The sequence below is a fragment of the Muscardinus avellanarius genome (genome assembly GCF_963383645.1).
Source record: "Muscardinus avellanarius genome assembly, chromosome: 13".
NCBI lineage: Eukaryota > Metazoa > Chordata > Mammalia > Rodentia > Gliridae > Muscardinus > Muscardinus avellanarius.
In genome coordinates this window covers 42,615,071-42,633,463 of record NC_137799.1, presented here as the reverse complement: position 1 = coordinate 42,633,463, position 18,393 = coordinate 42,615,071, and the positions used below count along the sequence as shown (strand labels likewise).

The 18,393-nt window shown below is 48.2% G+C and overlaps 1 protein-coding gene across 1 annotated transcript in view; it reads right to left on the bottom strand.

The window, feature by feature from the left end:
• RIGI (RNA sensor RIG-I) overlaps positions 1 to 15,424 on the bottom strand; it is a gene marked incomplete at both ends in the record, with an annotated part of 57,045 nt that extends 41,621 nt beyond the window's left edge. The window contains 2 exons of the mRNA XM_080708951.1: positions 1,825 to 1,959; positions 15,319 to 15,424. Of these exons, the coding sequence (XP_080565077.1) occupies positions 1,825 to 1,959; positions 15,319 to 15,424 (241 nt within the window). The remainder of the gene's footprint in view (positions 1 to 1,824; positions 1,960 to 15,318) is intronic.
• Between the last annotated feature and the right edge of the window lie 2,969 nt (positions 15,425 to 18,393).

The window sequence follows — 18,393 nt, the reverse complement described above, 5'->3', positions numbered from 1 at the left end:
GTGGTATATGCCTACAATACCACTACTTGGGAGGCTAAGACAGGAGGATCACAGGTTTGTAGAGAGCCTCAGCAACTTAGCAAGACCTTGTTTCAAAACAAAAAAGAGACTGGGGATGTAGCTCAGAAGTAGAATGCCCCTAGGTTTAATACCCAGTACACACACACACACACACACACACACACACACACACACACACACTATACAATAGTCACACAACAGAATATTTGTAACATAAACAGCTCAACAAAATGTATACATGTGAACCCACTACCCAACTAATGAATTAGAATATTCCAACATTAGTATATGCCTTCTCTTTCCTCTTCTCTGCCCCCTCCACAGAAGATACCACTATTCTAAATTTGATATATTGCTCTTTTGTTTTTTTTTAGTGGTTAGATGGCCCGTTTGCAGCCAGCCTCAGCTACTTGTGAGGCCCTCTGTAACTTAGTGAAACCATGTTTTAGAATACAGAATAAAATAGGGCTTGGGGTGTAATTCAGAGGTAGTATTCCCCTGAGTTCAATCCTCAGTAACACACACACACACACACACACACACACACACACACACACACAGAGAAATCTCCACTTGGGTGGGTAGTTAGTGCCCCTCCCAAACCAGACCAAGGTGACCTCAAAGCTGATGACTAACAAGGCTTCCAACAATGCTCATTATTATTTATTTATAATGGCTCATTACTTTTATGTATAGCTCTTTATTTCCCAGTGATCCTCAGTTCCCAGTGATCTTTAATGTATCAAGTTGCCAAAAAGATATGGGTTGGTCTAATTGAAGACTCTCTAATTCATTGGCTACTTTGTTGATTCTAGTACCAACATGGCACTGTCTCAATGCCAGAAGCTTTAAAATAATATATATTATATAGTAACTATATTTAATAATATATATAATTATTTATAGAGATGGAATTCTCACTATGTTGCACAGCCTGGTCTCAAACTCATGGGCTCGGCAATTCGCCTCATTCTCCCAAGTAGGTGAGACTGCAGGAGCATGCCACCATGTCCAGATTTATAATACATCTTAATATCTAGGAGGGAAAGTCCCAGTTTGCTTAATTCCTCTTCTTTAGGGGGGTCTTGACTATTCTTGTGTAATAATTCTTCCATACACATTTTAGAATCGGCCAGTCAAGCTCACTGAGAAAGCATATAGGATTTTTATTATTAGAATTCTATTATTTATAGAGACCGATATAGAGAATGGACAATTGTATGGTAACAAGTCTCTTCTTCTATGTGTATGGCTTTATCTCTCCACTTAGGAGGCCTTTGATATTTCTCACTGTTATTTTATCATTTTCTCCATGATGGAGGGGGTAAAAGAAAGGGAGAGAGAAGATTTGATGAAGAAAATAGTTCAAATAATGCTAAACATGTATGTATATGGAATTACCAACGCCAATGTCAATGACATATATGGGGCAGGGGGCAGTGAGGTAAGATCAGAGGGAAACACACCAAGTGCTGTGCACATGTATGTTCCTATCACTCACAACTTGATTATGATGTATAACTGCAATGCACCAATGAATAAAAGCATATCATAAAAAGAAATGAAAGCAGGTTTTGTATATGCTGATCTTACATCCAATCATCTTGCTAACCTCTCCCATTAGTTACAATGATCTCTCTGTCCCTTGGATATTCCATCTGCCTGAAAATAGTGTTAACCTTGGTTCAGGTTAAGAAACACAAACTACAGGTAGATGCCTCAAAATTAATAGCTTTTCCCTTTTGTAGCATTGACATGGCACACTACTATACGCTCATTTGTGAATAAAAAGAACCAACTCACCTGCTTGGCTCAAGGCATCCAAGAAGGCACGGAACCAGCCATCCTCCCGGAGCTCCAAAAGGTTCTCTAGAAAGAGTGAGGCAGCCTCCGTCGGGCCCTTGTTGTTTCTCTCAGCCTGAATATTCTCCATCTTATCTACAAACAGAAGCAAGCATGGCTCGTTGAACTGCAGAACTGCTAATCACTGGAAGAAAAGCCAAAAAAAAGGGCCCCTGGACCTTCCTGATTGAAAGATGGGGGCTGTAGCAAGTCACAGCACTGGTGGGAACTTCAAAAGAGCAAATCCTCTCTCCAGGCTGCCGGTGCCCCCGCTTCACCAACCCACCCTTCCATCCACTGTGGAAACTTCTTCTTGTTTGGTGTGGACATCTGAGAACAAACTATAGAAAATGAGTTTCTTCAAGATGTTTGAAAGAGTCTTATGACAAAAGAAAAGTCCCAGTAGCACTGGGCTACATGGAGGAACAGAGGCTTCCTCTTGTGCTCGAAAGGCTGAAGGACTGCTGGACAAAAGAGTGTGGAGGGCAGCTGGGCACAGGGACACAGGCCTGGAACCCAGTCTTGGGGAGGCTGAGACCCAGGAGTGCTCTACTACTGAGCTACATCCACAGCCCTTTTTATCTTTTTATTTTGAGACAAGGTGCTGCTAAGTTGCTAAAGCTGGCCCCAAACTTGGGATTCTCCTGCCTGAGCCGCCCCACAGTTGGGATACAGGCCTCACCACCCCAAGAGCTCATTTCTCATTTTGCTGTAGCCAATTTATTTTTATATGAGTGAGAACAGGTGCTATTTGTCTTCTGATACAGCGTCGATGTACACATATTAAGCCGTACATGAAAAGTATGAAGAAGTAAAAATCCACAGAAGCCATACCACACAGAATTAATCAATTGTAATGCTCTCAAAAACATCTTTCTGAGTATCTAATTATATATACACATACATATATACAATGGTATGTATGGATACTATTATATGTGTGTGTGTGTGTGTGTGTGTGTGTGTGTGTGTGTGTGTGTGTAGTTTAAGTATCATCCTCAATTCTGCCTTCTTTCCCATCAATACGTTTACATCTGCATCATCTTTCACTGGTTGCATAATTTTATATCTCATAAATATGTTTATTTAACATTTTCTTATTAATAAGTAACTGTGTTTAGCATAGACACCTCGATGTCTTTTCCTGCTTTACCAAGTTCTCCTTAGAATAAATTCCCAAAAGTATAATTTCTGAGTCAGACAGCATGTACTTCTAAACGTTGATACTTACTGCTCAACTGCCTTTCAGACAAAGTGCCCTAGTGTACTGTATCCACAACCTATGAATATCAGTTCCCCACACAATCCTGACTTTGCCCAATTTTCATAATCTTTCCAAAACAGAGACAAATAAGACTGGACTTCATTGTTTTTAGTGATTTCTTGTTTGTCTTATTTGGACCTGTGTGTGCGTGTGTGTGTGTGTGTTACTGGGGATTGAATTCAGAGCATTCTACATCAGAGCTATACTCTCAGCCCTATTTTATTTTTTTTAATTAATTTATTTTTAAAATTGGTGCATTGTAGTCATATATCAATCACATTGGAGTACAAGACTTGAGAGGATATACAAGCACACATCATCCAATTAGCCCTCCTCCAGCCCCCATCCCATTCCCTCCCCCTCCCTCCATCCCACACTTCTTTGGTGATTTACTTTGATACATTTGTTTATGTACCTCCTGCGTTTTAAAGAGGCTCCGTCCTCCAGTATTACATACCCTCTGATTGGTCACATTAGTTGCTTCACTATAGGGCCCTTTCTATAGCTCAACCTCTTCCTGTTGCCCTTTTCCTCCTAGTTATTGCTGATTAAGAGAAGAGTCTGATTTATATTTTCTGCGATATTTCTCTGTGCATGCTGCGTTGCAAGTACCAATCCCACTCTTGATGGTCCCAGTAGTGGCCTGGCTACTCAGTGGACTGATCCAGATCTCGCTGGCTCAAGCAGCGGCCTTGCCTCATGGGAGGCCCCAGTTCCGGTCTCGCTGGCCCCTGAACCGGTCTAACCCCTAAGCTGGCTTTGGTCCCGACCTTGGAGGCCGCAGGAGTGAACTTGCCTCACGCCAGACTCCGATGCTGGCCATTGGCCCCTGCACCGGTCTAACCCCTTGGCAGGATTCCAATCCCGGCCTCGGAGGCCCCAGCACCGGCCTAGCCTCATGGCAGGCTCCAATGCCGGCCTCGTTGGCCCCAGCACCAGCCTAACCCCTCGGCAGGCTCCGATCCCAGCCTCGGAGGCCCCCGCACTGGTCATGCCTCAAGGCAGGCTCCGATGCCGGCCTCGCTGGCCCCAGCACCGGCCTAACCCCTCAGCAGGCTCTTATCCTGGCCTCAGAGCCCCAGTACCGGCCTTGCCTCACGACAGGCTCCGATGCCGGCCTCGCTGGCCCCAGCACCGGCCTAACCCCTTGGCAGGCTCCGATCACGGATTTGGAGGCCCCAGTACCGGCCTTGCCTCAAGGCAGGCTCCGATGCCGGCCTCACTGGCCCCAGCACCAGCCTAACTCCTCGGCAGGCTCCGATCCCGGCCTCGGAGGCCCCAGCACTGATCATGCCTCAAGGCAGGCTCTGATGCTGGCCTCGCTGGCCCCAGCACCGGCCTAACCCCTCGGCAGGCTCTTATCCTGGCCTCGGAGGCCCCAGTACCGGCCTTGCCTCACGGAAGGTTCCGATGCCGGCCTCGCTGGCCCCAGCACCGGCCTAACCCCTCGGCATGCTGCGATCCCGGCCTCGGAGGCCCCAGCACTGGTCATGCCTCAAGGCAGGCTTCGATGCCGGCCTCGTTGGCCCCAGCACCGGCCTAACCCCTCGGCAGGCTCTTATCCTGGCCTCGGAGGCCCCAGTACCGGCCTTGCCTCACGGCAGGCTCCGATGCCGGCCTCGCTGGCCCCAGCACCGGCCTAACCCCTCGGCAGGCTCTTATCCTGGCCTCGAGGCCCCAGTACCGGCCTTGCCTCATGGCAGGCTCCGATGCCGGCCTCGCTGGCCCCAGCACCGGCCTAACCCCTCGGCAGGCTCTTATCCTGGCCTCGGAGGCCCCAGTACCGGCCTTGCCTCACGGCAGGCTCCGATGCCGGCCTCACTGGCCCCAGCAGCGGCCTAACCCCTCAGCAGGCTCCGATCCCGGCCTCAGAGGCCCCAGTACCGGCCTTGCCTCAAGGCAGGCTCCGATGCCGGCCTCGCTGGCCCCAGCACCGGCCTAACCCCTTGACAGGATCCGATCCCGGATTTGGAGGCCCCAGCACTGGTCATGCATCAAGGCAGGCTCCGATGCCGGCCTCGCTGGCCCCAGCACCGGCCTAACCCCTCGGCAGGCTCTTGTCCTGGCCTCGGAGGCCCCAGTACCGGCCTTGCCTCACGGCAGGCTCTGATGCCGGCCTCGCTGGCCCCAGCACCGGCCTAAGCCCTCGGCAGGCTCCGATCCTGGCCTCGGAGGCCCCAGCACTGGTCATGCCTCACGGCAGGCTCCGATGCCGGCCTCGCTGGCCCCAGCACCAGCCTAACCCCTCAGCAGGCTCTTATCCTGGCCTCGGAGGCCCCAGTACCGGCCTTGCCTCAGGCAGGCTCCGATGCCGGCCTCGCTGGCCCCAGCACCGGCCTAACCCCTTGGCAGGCTCTTGTCCTGGCCTCGGAGGCCCCAGTACCGGCCTTGCCTCACGGCAGGCTCCGATGCCGGCCTCGCTGGCCCCAGCACCGGCCTAACCCCTCAGCAGGCTCCGATCCCGGCCTCAGAGGCCCCAGTACCGGCCTTGCCTCAAGGCAGGCTCCGATGCCGGCCTCGCTGGCCCCAGCACCGGCCTAACCCCTTGACAGGATCCGATCCCGGATTTGGAGGCCCCAGCACTGGTCATGCATCAAGGCAGGCTCCGATGCCGGCCTCGCTGGCCCCAGCACCGGCCTAACCCCTCGGCAGGCTCTTGTCCTGGCCTCGGAGGCCCCAGTACCGGCCTTGCCTCACGGCAGGCTCTGATGCCGGCCTCGCTGGCCCCAGCACCGGCCTAAGCCCTCGGCAGGCTCCGATCCTGGCCTCGGAGGCCCCAGCACTGGTCATGCCTCACGGCAGGCTCCGATGCCGGCCTCGCTGGCCCCAGCACCAGCCTAACCCCTCAGCAGGCTCTTATCCTGGCCTCGGAGGCCCCAGTACCGGCCTTGCCTCAGGCAGGCTCCGATGCCGGCCTCGCTGGCCCCAGCACCGGCCTAACCCCTTGGCAGGCTCTTGTCCTGGCCTCGGAGGCCCCAGTACCGGCCTTGCCTCACGGCAGGCTCCGATGCCGGCCTCGCTGGCCCCAGCACCGGCCTAACCCCTCGGCAGGCTCCGATCCCGGACTCGGAGGCCCCAGCACTGGTCATGCCTCAAGGCAGGCTCCGATGCCGGCCTCGTTGGCCCCAGCACCGGCCTAACCCCTCGGCAGGCTCTTATCCTGGCCTCGAGGCCCCAGTACCGGCCTTGCCTCAAGGCAGGCTCCGATGCAGGCCTCGCTGGCCCCAGCACCGGCCTAACCCCTCGGCAGGCTCTTATCCTGGCCTCGAGGCCCCAGTACCGGCCTTGCCTCAAGGCAGGCTCCGATGCTGGCCTCGCTGGCCCCAGCACCGGACTAACCCCTCGGCAGGCTCTTGTCCTGGCCTCGGAGGCCCCAGTACCGGCCTTGCCTCACGGCAGGCTCCGATGCCGGCCTCACTGTCCCCAGCACTAGCCTAAGCCCTCGGCAGGCTCCGATCCCAGCCTCGGAGGCCCCAGCACTGGTCATGACTCAAGGCAGGCTCCGATGCCGGCCTCACCAGCCCCAGCACCGGCCTAACCCCTCGGCAGGCTCTTATCCTGGCCTCGGAGGCCCCAGTACCGGCCTTGCCTCACGGCAGGCTCCGATGCCGGCCTCACTGGCCCCAGCACAGGCCTAACCCCTCGGCAGGCTCCGATCCCGGCCTCCGAGGCCCCAGCACTGGTCATGCCTCAAGGCAGGCTCCAATGCCGGCCTCGCTGGCCCCAGCACCGGCCTAACCCCTCGGCAGGCTCTTATCCTGGCCTCGGAGGCCCCAGTACCGGCCTTGCCTCACGGCAGGCTCCGATGCCGGCCTCACTGTCCCCAGCACTAGCCTAAGCCCTCGGCAGGCTCCGATCCCAGCCTCGGAGGCCCCAGCACTGGTCATGACTCAAGGCAGGCTCCGATGCCGGCCTCACCAGCCCCAGCACCGGCCTAACCCCTCGGCAGGCTCTTATCCTGGCCTCGGAGGCCCAAGTACCGGCCTTGCCTCATGGCAGGCTCTGATGCCGGCCTCGCTGGCCCCAGCACCGGCCTAACCCCTCAGCAGGCTCCGGTCCCGTCCTCGGGGGCCCCAACACTGGCCTTGCCTCACGGCAGGCTCCGATGCCAGCCTCGCTGACCCCAGCACCGGCCTAACCCCTCAGCAAGTTCCGGACCCGACCTCGGAGGCCCTAGCACAAGCCTTGCCTCATGGCAGGCTCCAATGCCGGCCTCGCTGGCCCCAGCATCGGTCTAACCCCTCTGCAGGTTCCAATCCTGGCCACGGAGGCCTCAGTAGTGGCCTTGCCTCACAGCAAGCTCCGATGTCGGCCACTGGCCCCGGCGCCCGCCTGACCCCTCAGCAGGTTCCGATCACTGTCTCTGTGGTTATTATTTCAAAGGTTCCAGTTGTAATGTATCAGATCTCTGCCTCCCCCGAATATTGACCACTGGCATTGCCACTGCCTCCACCGTTTCAAATCCTTCCCAGGCTCTTTTTCCACTCTGAATGTTGTCCAGTGTTCCTAAGCATGCGTGATGGTAGCATTCGACATTTGGTGTAATTTCTCCAAAAAAATAAAGTTGGTAAGATCCGGTTTCTGCTTCTCCTGAATACAAGTCTCCACCACCATCGCAGAGAACTCTTTCAACACCGCATTTCTCCTTGGTCTCCGCTAAACTCTCTCCTTATATGTGATGTCTGAGATTCTTACCAATATAGAGAAATAGCAGTCCTCTTTCACGGCGAATTTTTCCATAAGTTCTAGTGCATTTAGATAAGTTTTGTCTGCATCTCCAGTGTCCTGGCATCCATAACGGCTTTCTTACCACCTCTCCGATATTTTTCTTTATCTTTTTCTGTTCTGGGCCCGGTTTCTCCAGGGGTCTGGCGTGCTACTCGCAGTTCGGCCCGGGGCACAGAGTCCCGCGACCCGGGCCCCAGCTGGCGTGCCCCACGCGCGACCCCTGCCCAGAACCCAGCATCTTACTGGGCCTGGTTTCTCCAGGGGTCTGGCGTGCTACTCGCAGTTCTGCCTGGGGCCCAGAGTCCCTCGACCCGGGCCCCATCTGGCGTGCCCAGCCCGCGACCCCCGCCCAGATCCCAGCGTCTTACTGGGCCTGGTTTCACCAGGGGTCTGGCGTGCTATGCGCAGTTCGGCCGGGACCCAGAGTCCCGCGACCTGGTTCCCAGCTGGCGTGCCCTGTGCTCGGCCCCCGCCCAGAACCCAGCGTCTTACTGGGACTGGTTTCTCCAGGGGTCTGGCGTGCTACTCGCAGTTCGGCCTGGGGCCCAGAGTCCCGCCACCCGGGCCCCATCTGGCGTGCCCAGCCCGCGACCCCCGCCCAGATCCCAGCGTCTTACTGGGTCCGGTTTCTCCAGGGGTCTCTCCCTATTTTAAATTTATTTTGAAACAGTTACTGTGCACTGACCTTGAGTCTGCTTTTCCTGTCTCATCCTTCAAGTACTGGGATTACAGGCCTGCATCACAACACCTAGCTGGTTGCTATTTTTTTTTTTTTTTTTTTTTTTAGTACTGGGGATGGAACCCAGGGGCATTCTACCTCTGAGCTATACCCCCAGCCCTTAATTTTTGTTCTTTATTTTGAAACAGGGTCTCACTGAGTTATAAAGGGCCTAAGTAGCTGAGGCTGTCCACGAACCGTGATCCTCCAGTCTTGGCCTTCCAAATGCTGGGGTTACAAGAGTGCACCACCACGCCCAGCTGCTACTATTTTTCAATAAATTTCCTATTCATGTCTCATAGCTACTCTTCTGTAGGAGTTGTTCATCATTTTTCTAAACTGGATTTGTTAGAATCCTTTGTGCCTTAGGGAAAAGTTATATTTTCTAACTGGTTTTTCTGGAATATAAAAGGTCATTACTTTTTACACATCTTTTATAATAAGATGAAATGTATTATATTAGTAAATTTGAGGAAATTTTTGGTTTTGTTCTTTATTTTGTTTGAGTTGCTTTCTTTGGGGGTTTTTGGTTGTTTCCCTTTTTGGTGTTGTTTTGTAATTCAGTTTATTAGTTCTTCATTCTTTTGAAATCTAAATGAATCTACTTAGACTTTACATATTCCTCTGATTAGAAGCTTAGCTGTATCTTAAAAATATGCAATACGGCCGGGCGTGGTGGCACACGCTTGTAATCCCCGCGCTTAGGAGGCTGAGACAGGAGGATCACGCAGGTTCGAAGCCAGCCTCAGCAACTTAGTGAGACCCTGTTTCCAAATAAAATATAAAATAGGTCTGGGAGTATAGCCTGGAGGTAGAAAGCCCCTGTGTTCCACCCCCAGTACCACCAAAAAACACTTATTTAGTGCCATGGATTTCAATTCTCAAAACCTCCAAGCATGATTGCTGTTCTCATCTCACGGAGGAGGGAACTGAGACACAGAGGAGTTAAGGCATTAGCCTTGCTTGTAGTGACAGAACCTACAAATTAGAGACTAAAACTCACACAGTTATGCTTAGGTGATTTTGTCAAATATTTATCTGTAGCCTAATGGAGCATCAATTTGACAAAGCTCTTTAACAATTGGGAGAGTGAGATACAGTCTCTATGGGGTAGACAGCCATTAAATCAATTTTACTAAACAGATAATTTATATCTTTATTACCAATTATCTGATTTATCAAAATAAAAATGTCTTATACTTCCCAAATTTCTTAACTTAAAATTTTTTCCTATTTAACACACAAAGATTTGTACCATACCTTTAGTGTGAATTAGGTATCTTTATCTTAGAATATTCTGCCAGTGTGATACGTTTTAATACTATAACTGTTCCTCTTAGCCAGATGTTGTGGTGCATATTTATAATCCCAGTATTTGGGAGGCTGAGACAGGTTTGTAGTTACCCAGCAACTTAGCAAGGCCTTCAGCAACTTAGTGAGACCCTGTTTCAAAATAAAAAATAAAATAGGGCTGAAGGTGTCACTCAGAGGTAGAACACCCCTAGGTTCAATCCCCAGCATCACAAAAATAAATAAATAAATAAATAAATAAACAAACTGTACCTCTTCCCTTCTTCTCATTTTCTTATTTGTTTTTGATGTTACTTTACATTTTAGCTGGATCTCTGGCAGACAATAAAGTCCTGTATTCTGCTTATTTATTTTTTTATTATTTTTTTTGGTGGTACTGGGGGTAGAACCCAGAGGCTTTCTACCTCCGGGCTAAACTCCCAGACCTATTTTATATTTTATTTGAAAACAGGGTCTCAATACGTTGCTGAGAGCCTCACTAAGTAGCTGAGGCTGGCTTTTTTTTTTTTTTTTTTTTTTTTTTTTTTTTTTTGGTGGTACTGGGGTTCCTGGAAGCCCTTCTACCTCCGGGCTACACTCCCAGACCTATTTTTACATTTTTATTCGGAAACAGGGTCTCTGAAGCCAGCACGTGTGGCTGGCTTCAAACCTGCGCGATCCTCCTGTTTCTGCCTCCCAAGCGCAGGGATTACAAGTGTGCGCCACCACGCCCAGCCTGAGGCTGGCTTTGACCCTCCTGTCTCAGCCTCCCAAGCACAGGGATTACAAGCGTGCGCCACCACGCCCAGCTTATTTATTTTGAAATAGGGTCTCATTAAGTTGTGGAGGGCCTTATTAAGTGGCTGAGACTGGCCGTGAACCTTCGATCCTCCTATCTTAGCCTCCCAAGTACTGGGATTACAAGTGTGCACCACGACGCTTGACTCAAATTCTCTCCTTTTAAAAATACCTTCCTTCCTCTTTATGACTGAGTAAAATTCCATTGTGTTCATATCCCATAGTTTTGTAATCCATTCATCTGTTGATGGACATCTTGGCTGGTTACAAAGTTTGGCATTTATGAATTATGTGGCTATGAACATACATATGCGTGCATTAGTTTGGTAGTTTGGTTTCCATTCTTTTGGGTAGATACCGAGAAGTGGTATTGTTGGATCATATGGTAGGTTTGTTCCCATTCTTCTGAGGATCCTCCATGCTGTTTTCCAAAGTAGTTGCACTAATTTGCAATCTCACCAACAATGTATGAGAGTAAATGGATGGAACTGGAGAATATTATGCTAAGTGAGATTAGTCAGTCACAAAGAAGTAAGAAATTGGATGTCCTCCCTAATATGTGGAAGCTAGGGAGAAAAGGATCATAGGAAGAACTCTAGATGAGGAAGGAGAAACCATAGATGAGTAAATAAGGTGACCTAACTGAGGGGGAAGGGAGGGAGAAAGAGAGAAATTCCCTAATGTAGATGATGTACATTCTCAAACATATCAATCACTAAGCCAAATATAAGAAGGAGGGAGGGAAGAGACAATGGGGTGGGAATTAAGTAAGGGCTAAATGAGTGATGTGTGCATGTATGCCTCTACTATCTTGTATCCCATTAAGATGTAAGACTACAATACACCAATAAAAAAACTTTACAAAATGCTTTCCTATTGCATTTATTTGTGTAGCCAGATTTATAAAGTAATTTAAAATTAACTCTGTGTGCCTGGTTTTGACTTTCATTGAACCTTTTATTCTAAGATCTCCTTTCATTGAGCTGTTACTATTTTCACTTCTTTTGCTTGTAATCATAAGATTACAAGGGAATTATGCATATATATGACATATAAATATATGGTCTTCCATATACATTAATATTTTCTTCTTGATTACATGCATAAACCTGGCTGGTTACAAAACTTTACTCTCAAAATTCTGCTATTTTATTGTATAATCACATTAGAGTTATAGATAAGCCAGAGATCACCTTAATCTTGGTTCCATTATAAGAGACACCTTATTTGTTTTTTCCCAAGTGCTTAGATTAATTGATTATTTCTTTGTCTCAGAAGTGAAAATCCTACCATTGTATGTAAAGACATAATTTCCTTCTCAATAAACTCATATGAAACATGCTGGGGTTTTTTTCTTCAAAGAGTAAAAATTTCCACTATTTTTCCATTTCTCTTTCTCTCTCTCTCTCTCTCTCTCTCTCTCTCTCTCTCTCTCTCTCTCTCTCTCTCTCTCTCTCTCTTTTTGTACTGGGGATCCAGAGGTATTCTACCTTGAAGCTATAAATCCAGTCTTTTTTTTTTTGTTTGAAACAGAGTATCACCACGTTGTTAAGGCTGGTCTTAAACCTGTGATTCTTCTGTCTCAGTCTCCCAAGTATTGGGATAACAGGTATGCATCACTGTACTCAGCTAATTCTTCTTCTTGGAATATACATCATACCCAAAATGTATAGTTTAGATTTGAGTAAACATGCTACAAGGCACTATCTCCATTGTAATCTATCTATTTATCTATCTATCTATCTATCTATCTTTCTTTCTTTCTTTCCTTCTTTCTTTCCTTCTTTCTTTCTTTCTTGTGGTATTAAGGATAAAACCCAGGGGCATTCTATCTCCGAGCTACACCCCTTGCCCTATTTTTTATTCTTTTATTTTGAAACAGGGTCTCACTGAGTTGCAAAGGGCCTCACTAAGTAGCTGAGGCTGTCTATGAACTGTGATCCTCCTGTCTCAGCCTCCCAAATTCTGGGATTACAAGATGTGCACTACCACACCTGGCTTCCATTGTAATTTTTAATTTGCAATCACATTCTCAAAAGAACTGCCTACATTTACCCTCTCCTCTTCCTTACCTATTTATTCCTCGGTCTTTTAGTTTCCCCAACTACAATTAGTTTCCCAACCATCTTATACCTCCACCTCATAGAAACTACTCCCGTGAGTGTCTCTAAATAGCTAAAGTGCCAAAGTCAAGGGGAAGATTTTTTTTTTTAATAGCTCTGATAGCGCTCCTGTTGTTGACACTGGACCTGGCTGGTCCTCCACAACATTCCTCTCCCTGGTTTCCATGATGCTTCCTTATCTAAGTATCGGTCCACTTTTCCAGCCTTTTTTCCTGTTCAGGATTCTGTCCAGGCTCTTTCTACTCACATTCCAATGGGTAGTCTCACCTATTCCTCGCTATTTCAGCAAGGATCTAGACAAAAAAATGACTCCTCGGCCCTATGCCATTTTTCTGAGCCCCAGACATAAGCAGCTGACAATCTGATGAGCATCTCTTCTTGGATGGACCCAAGGCACACGGTCTCACATACCCCCCTCTGAACCCTTCATCTTCTGCAAACCTGTCCCTCCTCCAGTGTTACCTCAGACACCACCACTCATGCACTCAGGACCTCAGCGAGGGACCTGGAAGCCATGCTCCACCCTAAGTTAGTCCAGGAGTACTATGGCTTCCAATTTCCAAACACCTATCTGCTTCTCCATTCCTTTGGGCTTCTGTTCTCTTAAATAGCCTCCCTGCCTCCAGTTTTGCCAAACCACTGTCTTGGAATCTTTGCCTCTGCTGTTGGCTCTCCTCCTATTCTTATACCTATCCAATTCATTCCTCCACCTGCAGCCAGTCATTTTTCTGTGACATAAATTCAACTGTGTCCTTCTATTATGATACTCAGTAGATAGATAAAGTGTAAAGTTATTGGCATTCCATTCCCTCCTTCTTCCTCTCCTTCAAGCCTCAGCCTTCTTAACTCTTCCCTCTCTCTCTCTCCACTGAAACATCCTCTGGATTCCTGAGACTCACTGGTTTGCCTCTCACCTTGGACCTTTGCACGTAATTATTTGCCTGCCTGCAATTGCTTGTCTCCTTCTGGCTCACTCCAACCTTAGATCTCATTTCAAATGCCACACACTTGGGAACCTGCCTGTCCCCTTCAGAGTCCATGGATATCACAGTCACATGCTGCCACTGCGTCCTGTGGTTTTCCATCACAGTGCTAACTGCACGTTATTTTAATATTCAGCTAGTTACCTGCATTCATACGTGTGCTCATTTGTCCTGGCAGGGACCACTTTCGTCGTGCTCACCAGTGATTCCTCGGCTCCTAATATGCTTCCTACTCATTAAAATGGGTGCTTAATAAAATCCCTCCAGCCCTAACATAATGCCTGCCATGATTTGCTTGCTTTATTCACTCAGTGTTTCCTGGTTCCATATACGAATACATGAAAAAACAGGATTCACGCCACTATTAGTGTTTCATACAAGAATTCCTCCAAGATGTCTACCATGGACACAGTCTTCAGGGACCCAAGCTACTCTGGTCACAGGGAAGCCACTGCAGTACTTCTCTCTGGGCATAACTGGAAAGTGGAGGCCTGCTTTCCTTGGTGGTATTCTTTCACTCTTCACAGCCTGTGGGTTTGGTTTTACAGAGCAATTAAGCACCCAAGTTACTTGCCTGCTTCTAATGCAATTTTGAATACATCATCAAGGCACTTGGAGACTGAAAAGGAACTGCCAGATCCCCAAGCTCACCCGGATACCAGAGCACCACCTCCCTCTTGGGGGAAGCCTCCAGCAGAAAGCAATTCAGTGGCCAGACTTGGTGATGTGCACCTGGAATCCCAGTACCTAGGAGACTGAGGCAGGAGGATAGCAGGCTCAAAGCCAGCCTCAGTAGCTAAGTGAGACTTTTGGGAACTTAGTGGGACCCTGTGTCATGATATAAAATCAAAAGAAGGGGGGGGGGTAGCTCAGAGGTAGAAAGCCCCTGCATTCAATCCCTAGTACTACACACACATACACACGTTCAATGCAATTTATAAAGCCTTTATTTTCCTCAGTCAGGTATCTCAAAAGCTAGATGAGAACACACACCTGTACTAAAGCCGAAGGCAATCAGTGGTGGAGAAGTCTGGCTCCACTCAAGCTTCCTGTTACTTTGGAAGAGCAAATTAGACCTGACAGAGTTAGCAACTTTCTTTGAGCTCCAACAGTATTTTGTGCCGTGCTATATTAATCACCAGTTTTTATCTGTCCTTCCTGCTATCCCTCCCCCGCCTCTTCCTCCCCAAAAAACACCCTTGGGTTGTAAAGTGTACCAAGGAGGGACCAGAGTCTTATTTCTCACTCAGAGATGCCAGTACAATGCAGGAACACAGTGCTAAAGTATCAGTAGAAATAAATTAAACGGAACACTGCTTCCCCGGCTTTGAACCTAAATAGACTGGCAGCCCTAAGCAAATGACCCCACCTCGCCAGAATTCAGTGTCCCCACCCAGACCTCCAAGGGCTCTTCAAATTCTGAAGCTGTCTAGCCTAGAATGCCGCGGGTATCTTGCTCCAAACCCAATGCTCCTCGAAGGTTAGTTACAAAATTGACTGAAAGAAAGGGGAAAGGCTAGGAGCGAGCTGGCGCCCTTGGAGACCACTCACCCTCCCTAAGCCAGGGGGCCAGGTAGCTGAGGATGTAGGTGGGATCCAGCGTCTTCCTGACATAATCTCCGAAGGCTTGCAGATTCTGCCGCTGCTCCGAGGTCATGCTGGACCCAGCTCCGCGACGTCTCTGCCCAACTCCGCCCGGCCGTGACTCCTTTTAAAAGTCTGCAGGAGCAGCGGGGAGTGGCAAGTCCGGGGAGGAGGGACTTTACGAGAAATGGATCCGAGATAAGAGGCGGGGCTTCGGGGGAATTCTAACTGCAAAATGAGAAAAGGAAACGGAAACCAAAAACTGCACCTAGAAGCAGCTGGGGCCTGGATGGCACCTCCACAGCCAACGCAGCGCTTCCTTTCCTCCAGCCATGGAAACTCGCTGACCCAGAGGCACAGGGGAGCGCCTGCCCCGGGAACTTTTTTTTTTTTTTTTTTCCTTTGACACTGGGGATTGAACCCATGGGCTTTCTACCTTCGAGTCACACCCAGTCCTATTTTAATTTTTATTTTGAAACATGGTCTATGTTGCTGATAGCCTCACCAAGTTGCTTAATTATCACCCTGTTGCAGAGAAACCAGGACCCAGCCGGTGTGGTGGCGCACAGTTGTAATCCCAGTACTTGGGAGGCTGAAACAGGAGGATCACGGGTTCGTGGTCAGCCTCAGCTACTACTTAGTGAGGCCCTCTGATACTTAGTGAGACCCGGATTCAAAATAAAGAATTTTTAAAAATAGGTCTGGGGGTGTAGCTTGGAGGTAAAATGACCCTGGGTTCAACCCCCAGTAGCAACAAAAAAAGGAAGGAAGGAAGGAAGGAAGGAAAAGAAAAAACCAGGACCCAGAAAACAGGAGACAGTAGCCTGAGTGGGAAGCAGCTTCCTTTATTCACTAGTGAAAGCTAGAACAAAAGCTTGGTCTGGGCTTGAGCACAAAAATTACAAGGTTTCTTTTCTTTCTTTCTTTTTTCTTTTTCTTTTTCTTTTTTTTTTTTTTACATTTGGTCGCATAATTGCAGACGGGAAGGGTAAGCCTGAAACTTATTTCATCTAGGATAAGGAAGAAACAGAAGCTGGACAGCCCTTAACCTCATATTCTCTCCTTCTCTCTCCCTCTCTTGTGCCTTACCTCGCAGATGGCCTAGGGAGACTCTGCCTTGTTTGTTAGACCTGGTATGGGGTTGTACCTCTCCAGGGGTCTAGAAAGGCAGGACCTGTTCTGTGTCTTATCTCCGGAGCTGTCTGCTTATAATTTTTTGAAGAAGTGGGCAATAAGGAAGCCTTACTCTTTTATTTAAATTTTTAAGCTTCTAGCCAAAAGTGGCTTCAAGAACCCAGCCAGACTCCTATCTCAACCCTCCTAAGTAGTAGACAGGCCTGTGCAACCACACCTGGCAGGAACTGCTTTTATTTTTATTTTTATTTATTTTTGTTTTGTTTTTATAATAGAAACTGTTTAAATAGATTAAGACGTACACAATTTAAGTATGTAGTTTGAGGAACTTTAAAAAATATATGCTTGTGAAACCACTTCTCCCAGACCAACTGGGTCCTATGATGATTGTATTGTTTTGTCATTATAGAAACCTACCATCTGCTTCAAAAATCGCCATAGTATGCATTCTCACTCACAGGAGAAGACAGCCCCAGTAAATGCATCCAGTACGTACATGGGTCATGTTTTGTTTTGTTTTTTTTTAACTTCTGTAGGGATCCCTATGACCTGGTTTATTATTGTGGTTTTAATTTTAGTTTCTCCTATAATTAATGATGTTGAGTACAGGTGCATGCACTTATTGGCCATTCATACAACTTTTTCTTTTTTTAATACCTGGAATTGAACCCAAGGATGTTCTACCTCTGAGCTATTATACTACCACCCCCTTTTACTTTTCATTTTGAAACAGGGTCTTGCTAAGTTGCTGAGGCTAGCCTCGAATCTACAATCCTCCTGTATGGGCTTTCCCAGTACTTGGATTACAGGCATGTACCACCACACCCTACTTCATTATATGGTTAGGTTTATTATTAAGTATTTTTCTTCTTGAGACTATTGTGGACAGAATTGTATTCTGGATTTCTTTTTCAGTGTTTTGGTGGTTGGTATATATAAAAGCTACTGCTATTAGAAGAAGGTGGGTATACAGGGGGGAATACACCAAGCGGTATGTGCAAATATGTTTATAACTTTGAATCTCCATTGTGATGTATAATGACATCACACCAATAAAAGTATTAAAAAGTAACAAGGAAAAGCTATGGAATTTTATAAGTTGATTTTGTATCTGGCTACTTTACTGAATTTGTTCATCAGCTCTAAAAGCTTCTGGTGAGTGTTTTTGTGTAGGATCGTTGTGTGGCCATTGTCCGTCTTGCATGGCAGGCTCCAGGAGGTGGGTGAGCCCGCCTGGAGCAGCTCCTTAGTCTGGCCGTTTCTCCACAGGGTGACCTCTCTTTACAGGAACTGTGCTGTGGATGGCCTGATCAGACTCCGTGGTCCAATTTCTGGTGTCTTTGTGTGCCCACTGCATGGGTGGATGACATCAGTTCCTTTTCTTCCAATGGAAGGAACTTTCTCCACCTTCCCCACCTCAAAGAGAAAATGCAGAGTATATAAGGAGGCATCATACTCTTCTTGTGGGTACTTGGGATCGTCAGCCACCAGCTCCACATCACTGGGAGTTTGGTGGTCTTACTTGATCACAAATATGATTCCGTCTTTCCCTTCCTGCTGGAAGTAGGCCATGGCTGCTGCCCAATGCTCAGTCCTGGAAGATGCAGCCAGGAGGCTGCATCTGTAGAAGCTACAATCTCCTGCCATGACTTCTATCTCCTATGTATTAAACTTACTATTTTTTGAAGGTTGAGGGGTACTGGAGATTGTACCCAGGGGCATTCTACCTCAGCTCCGTGCTCAGCCCTTTTTATTTTGAAACGGGGTCTTTCTAAGATGCTGAGTATCTTGCTAAGCTGCTGAGGCTTGCCTCAAACTTGTGATCTTCCATCTCAGTCTCCCAAGTACTGGGATTATAGGTGTGTGCTATACCTATAATCTAAACCACCATGATCTGCTACTATTAAG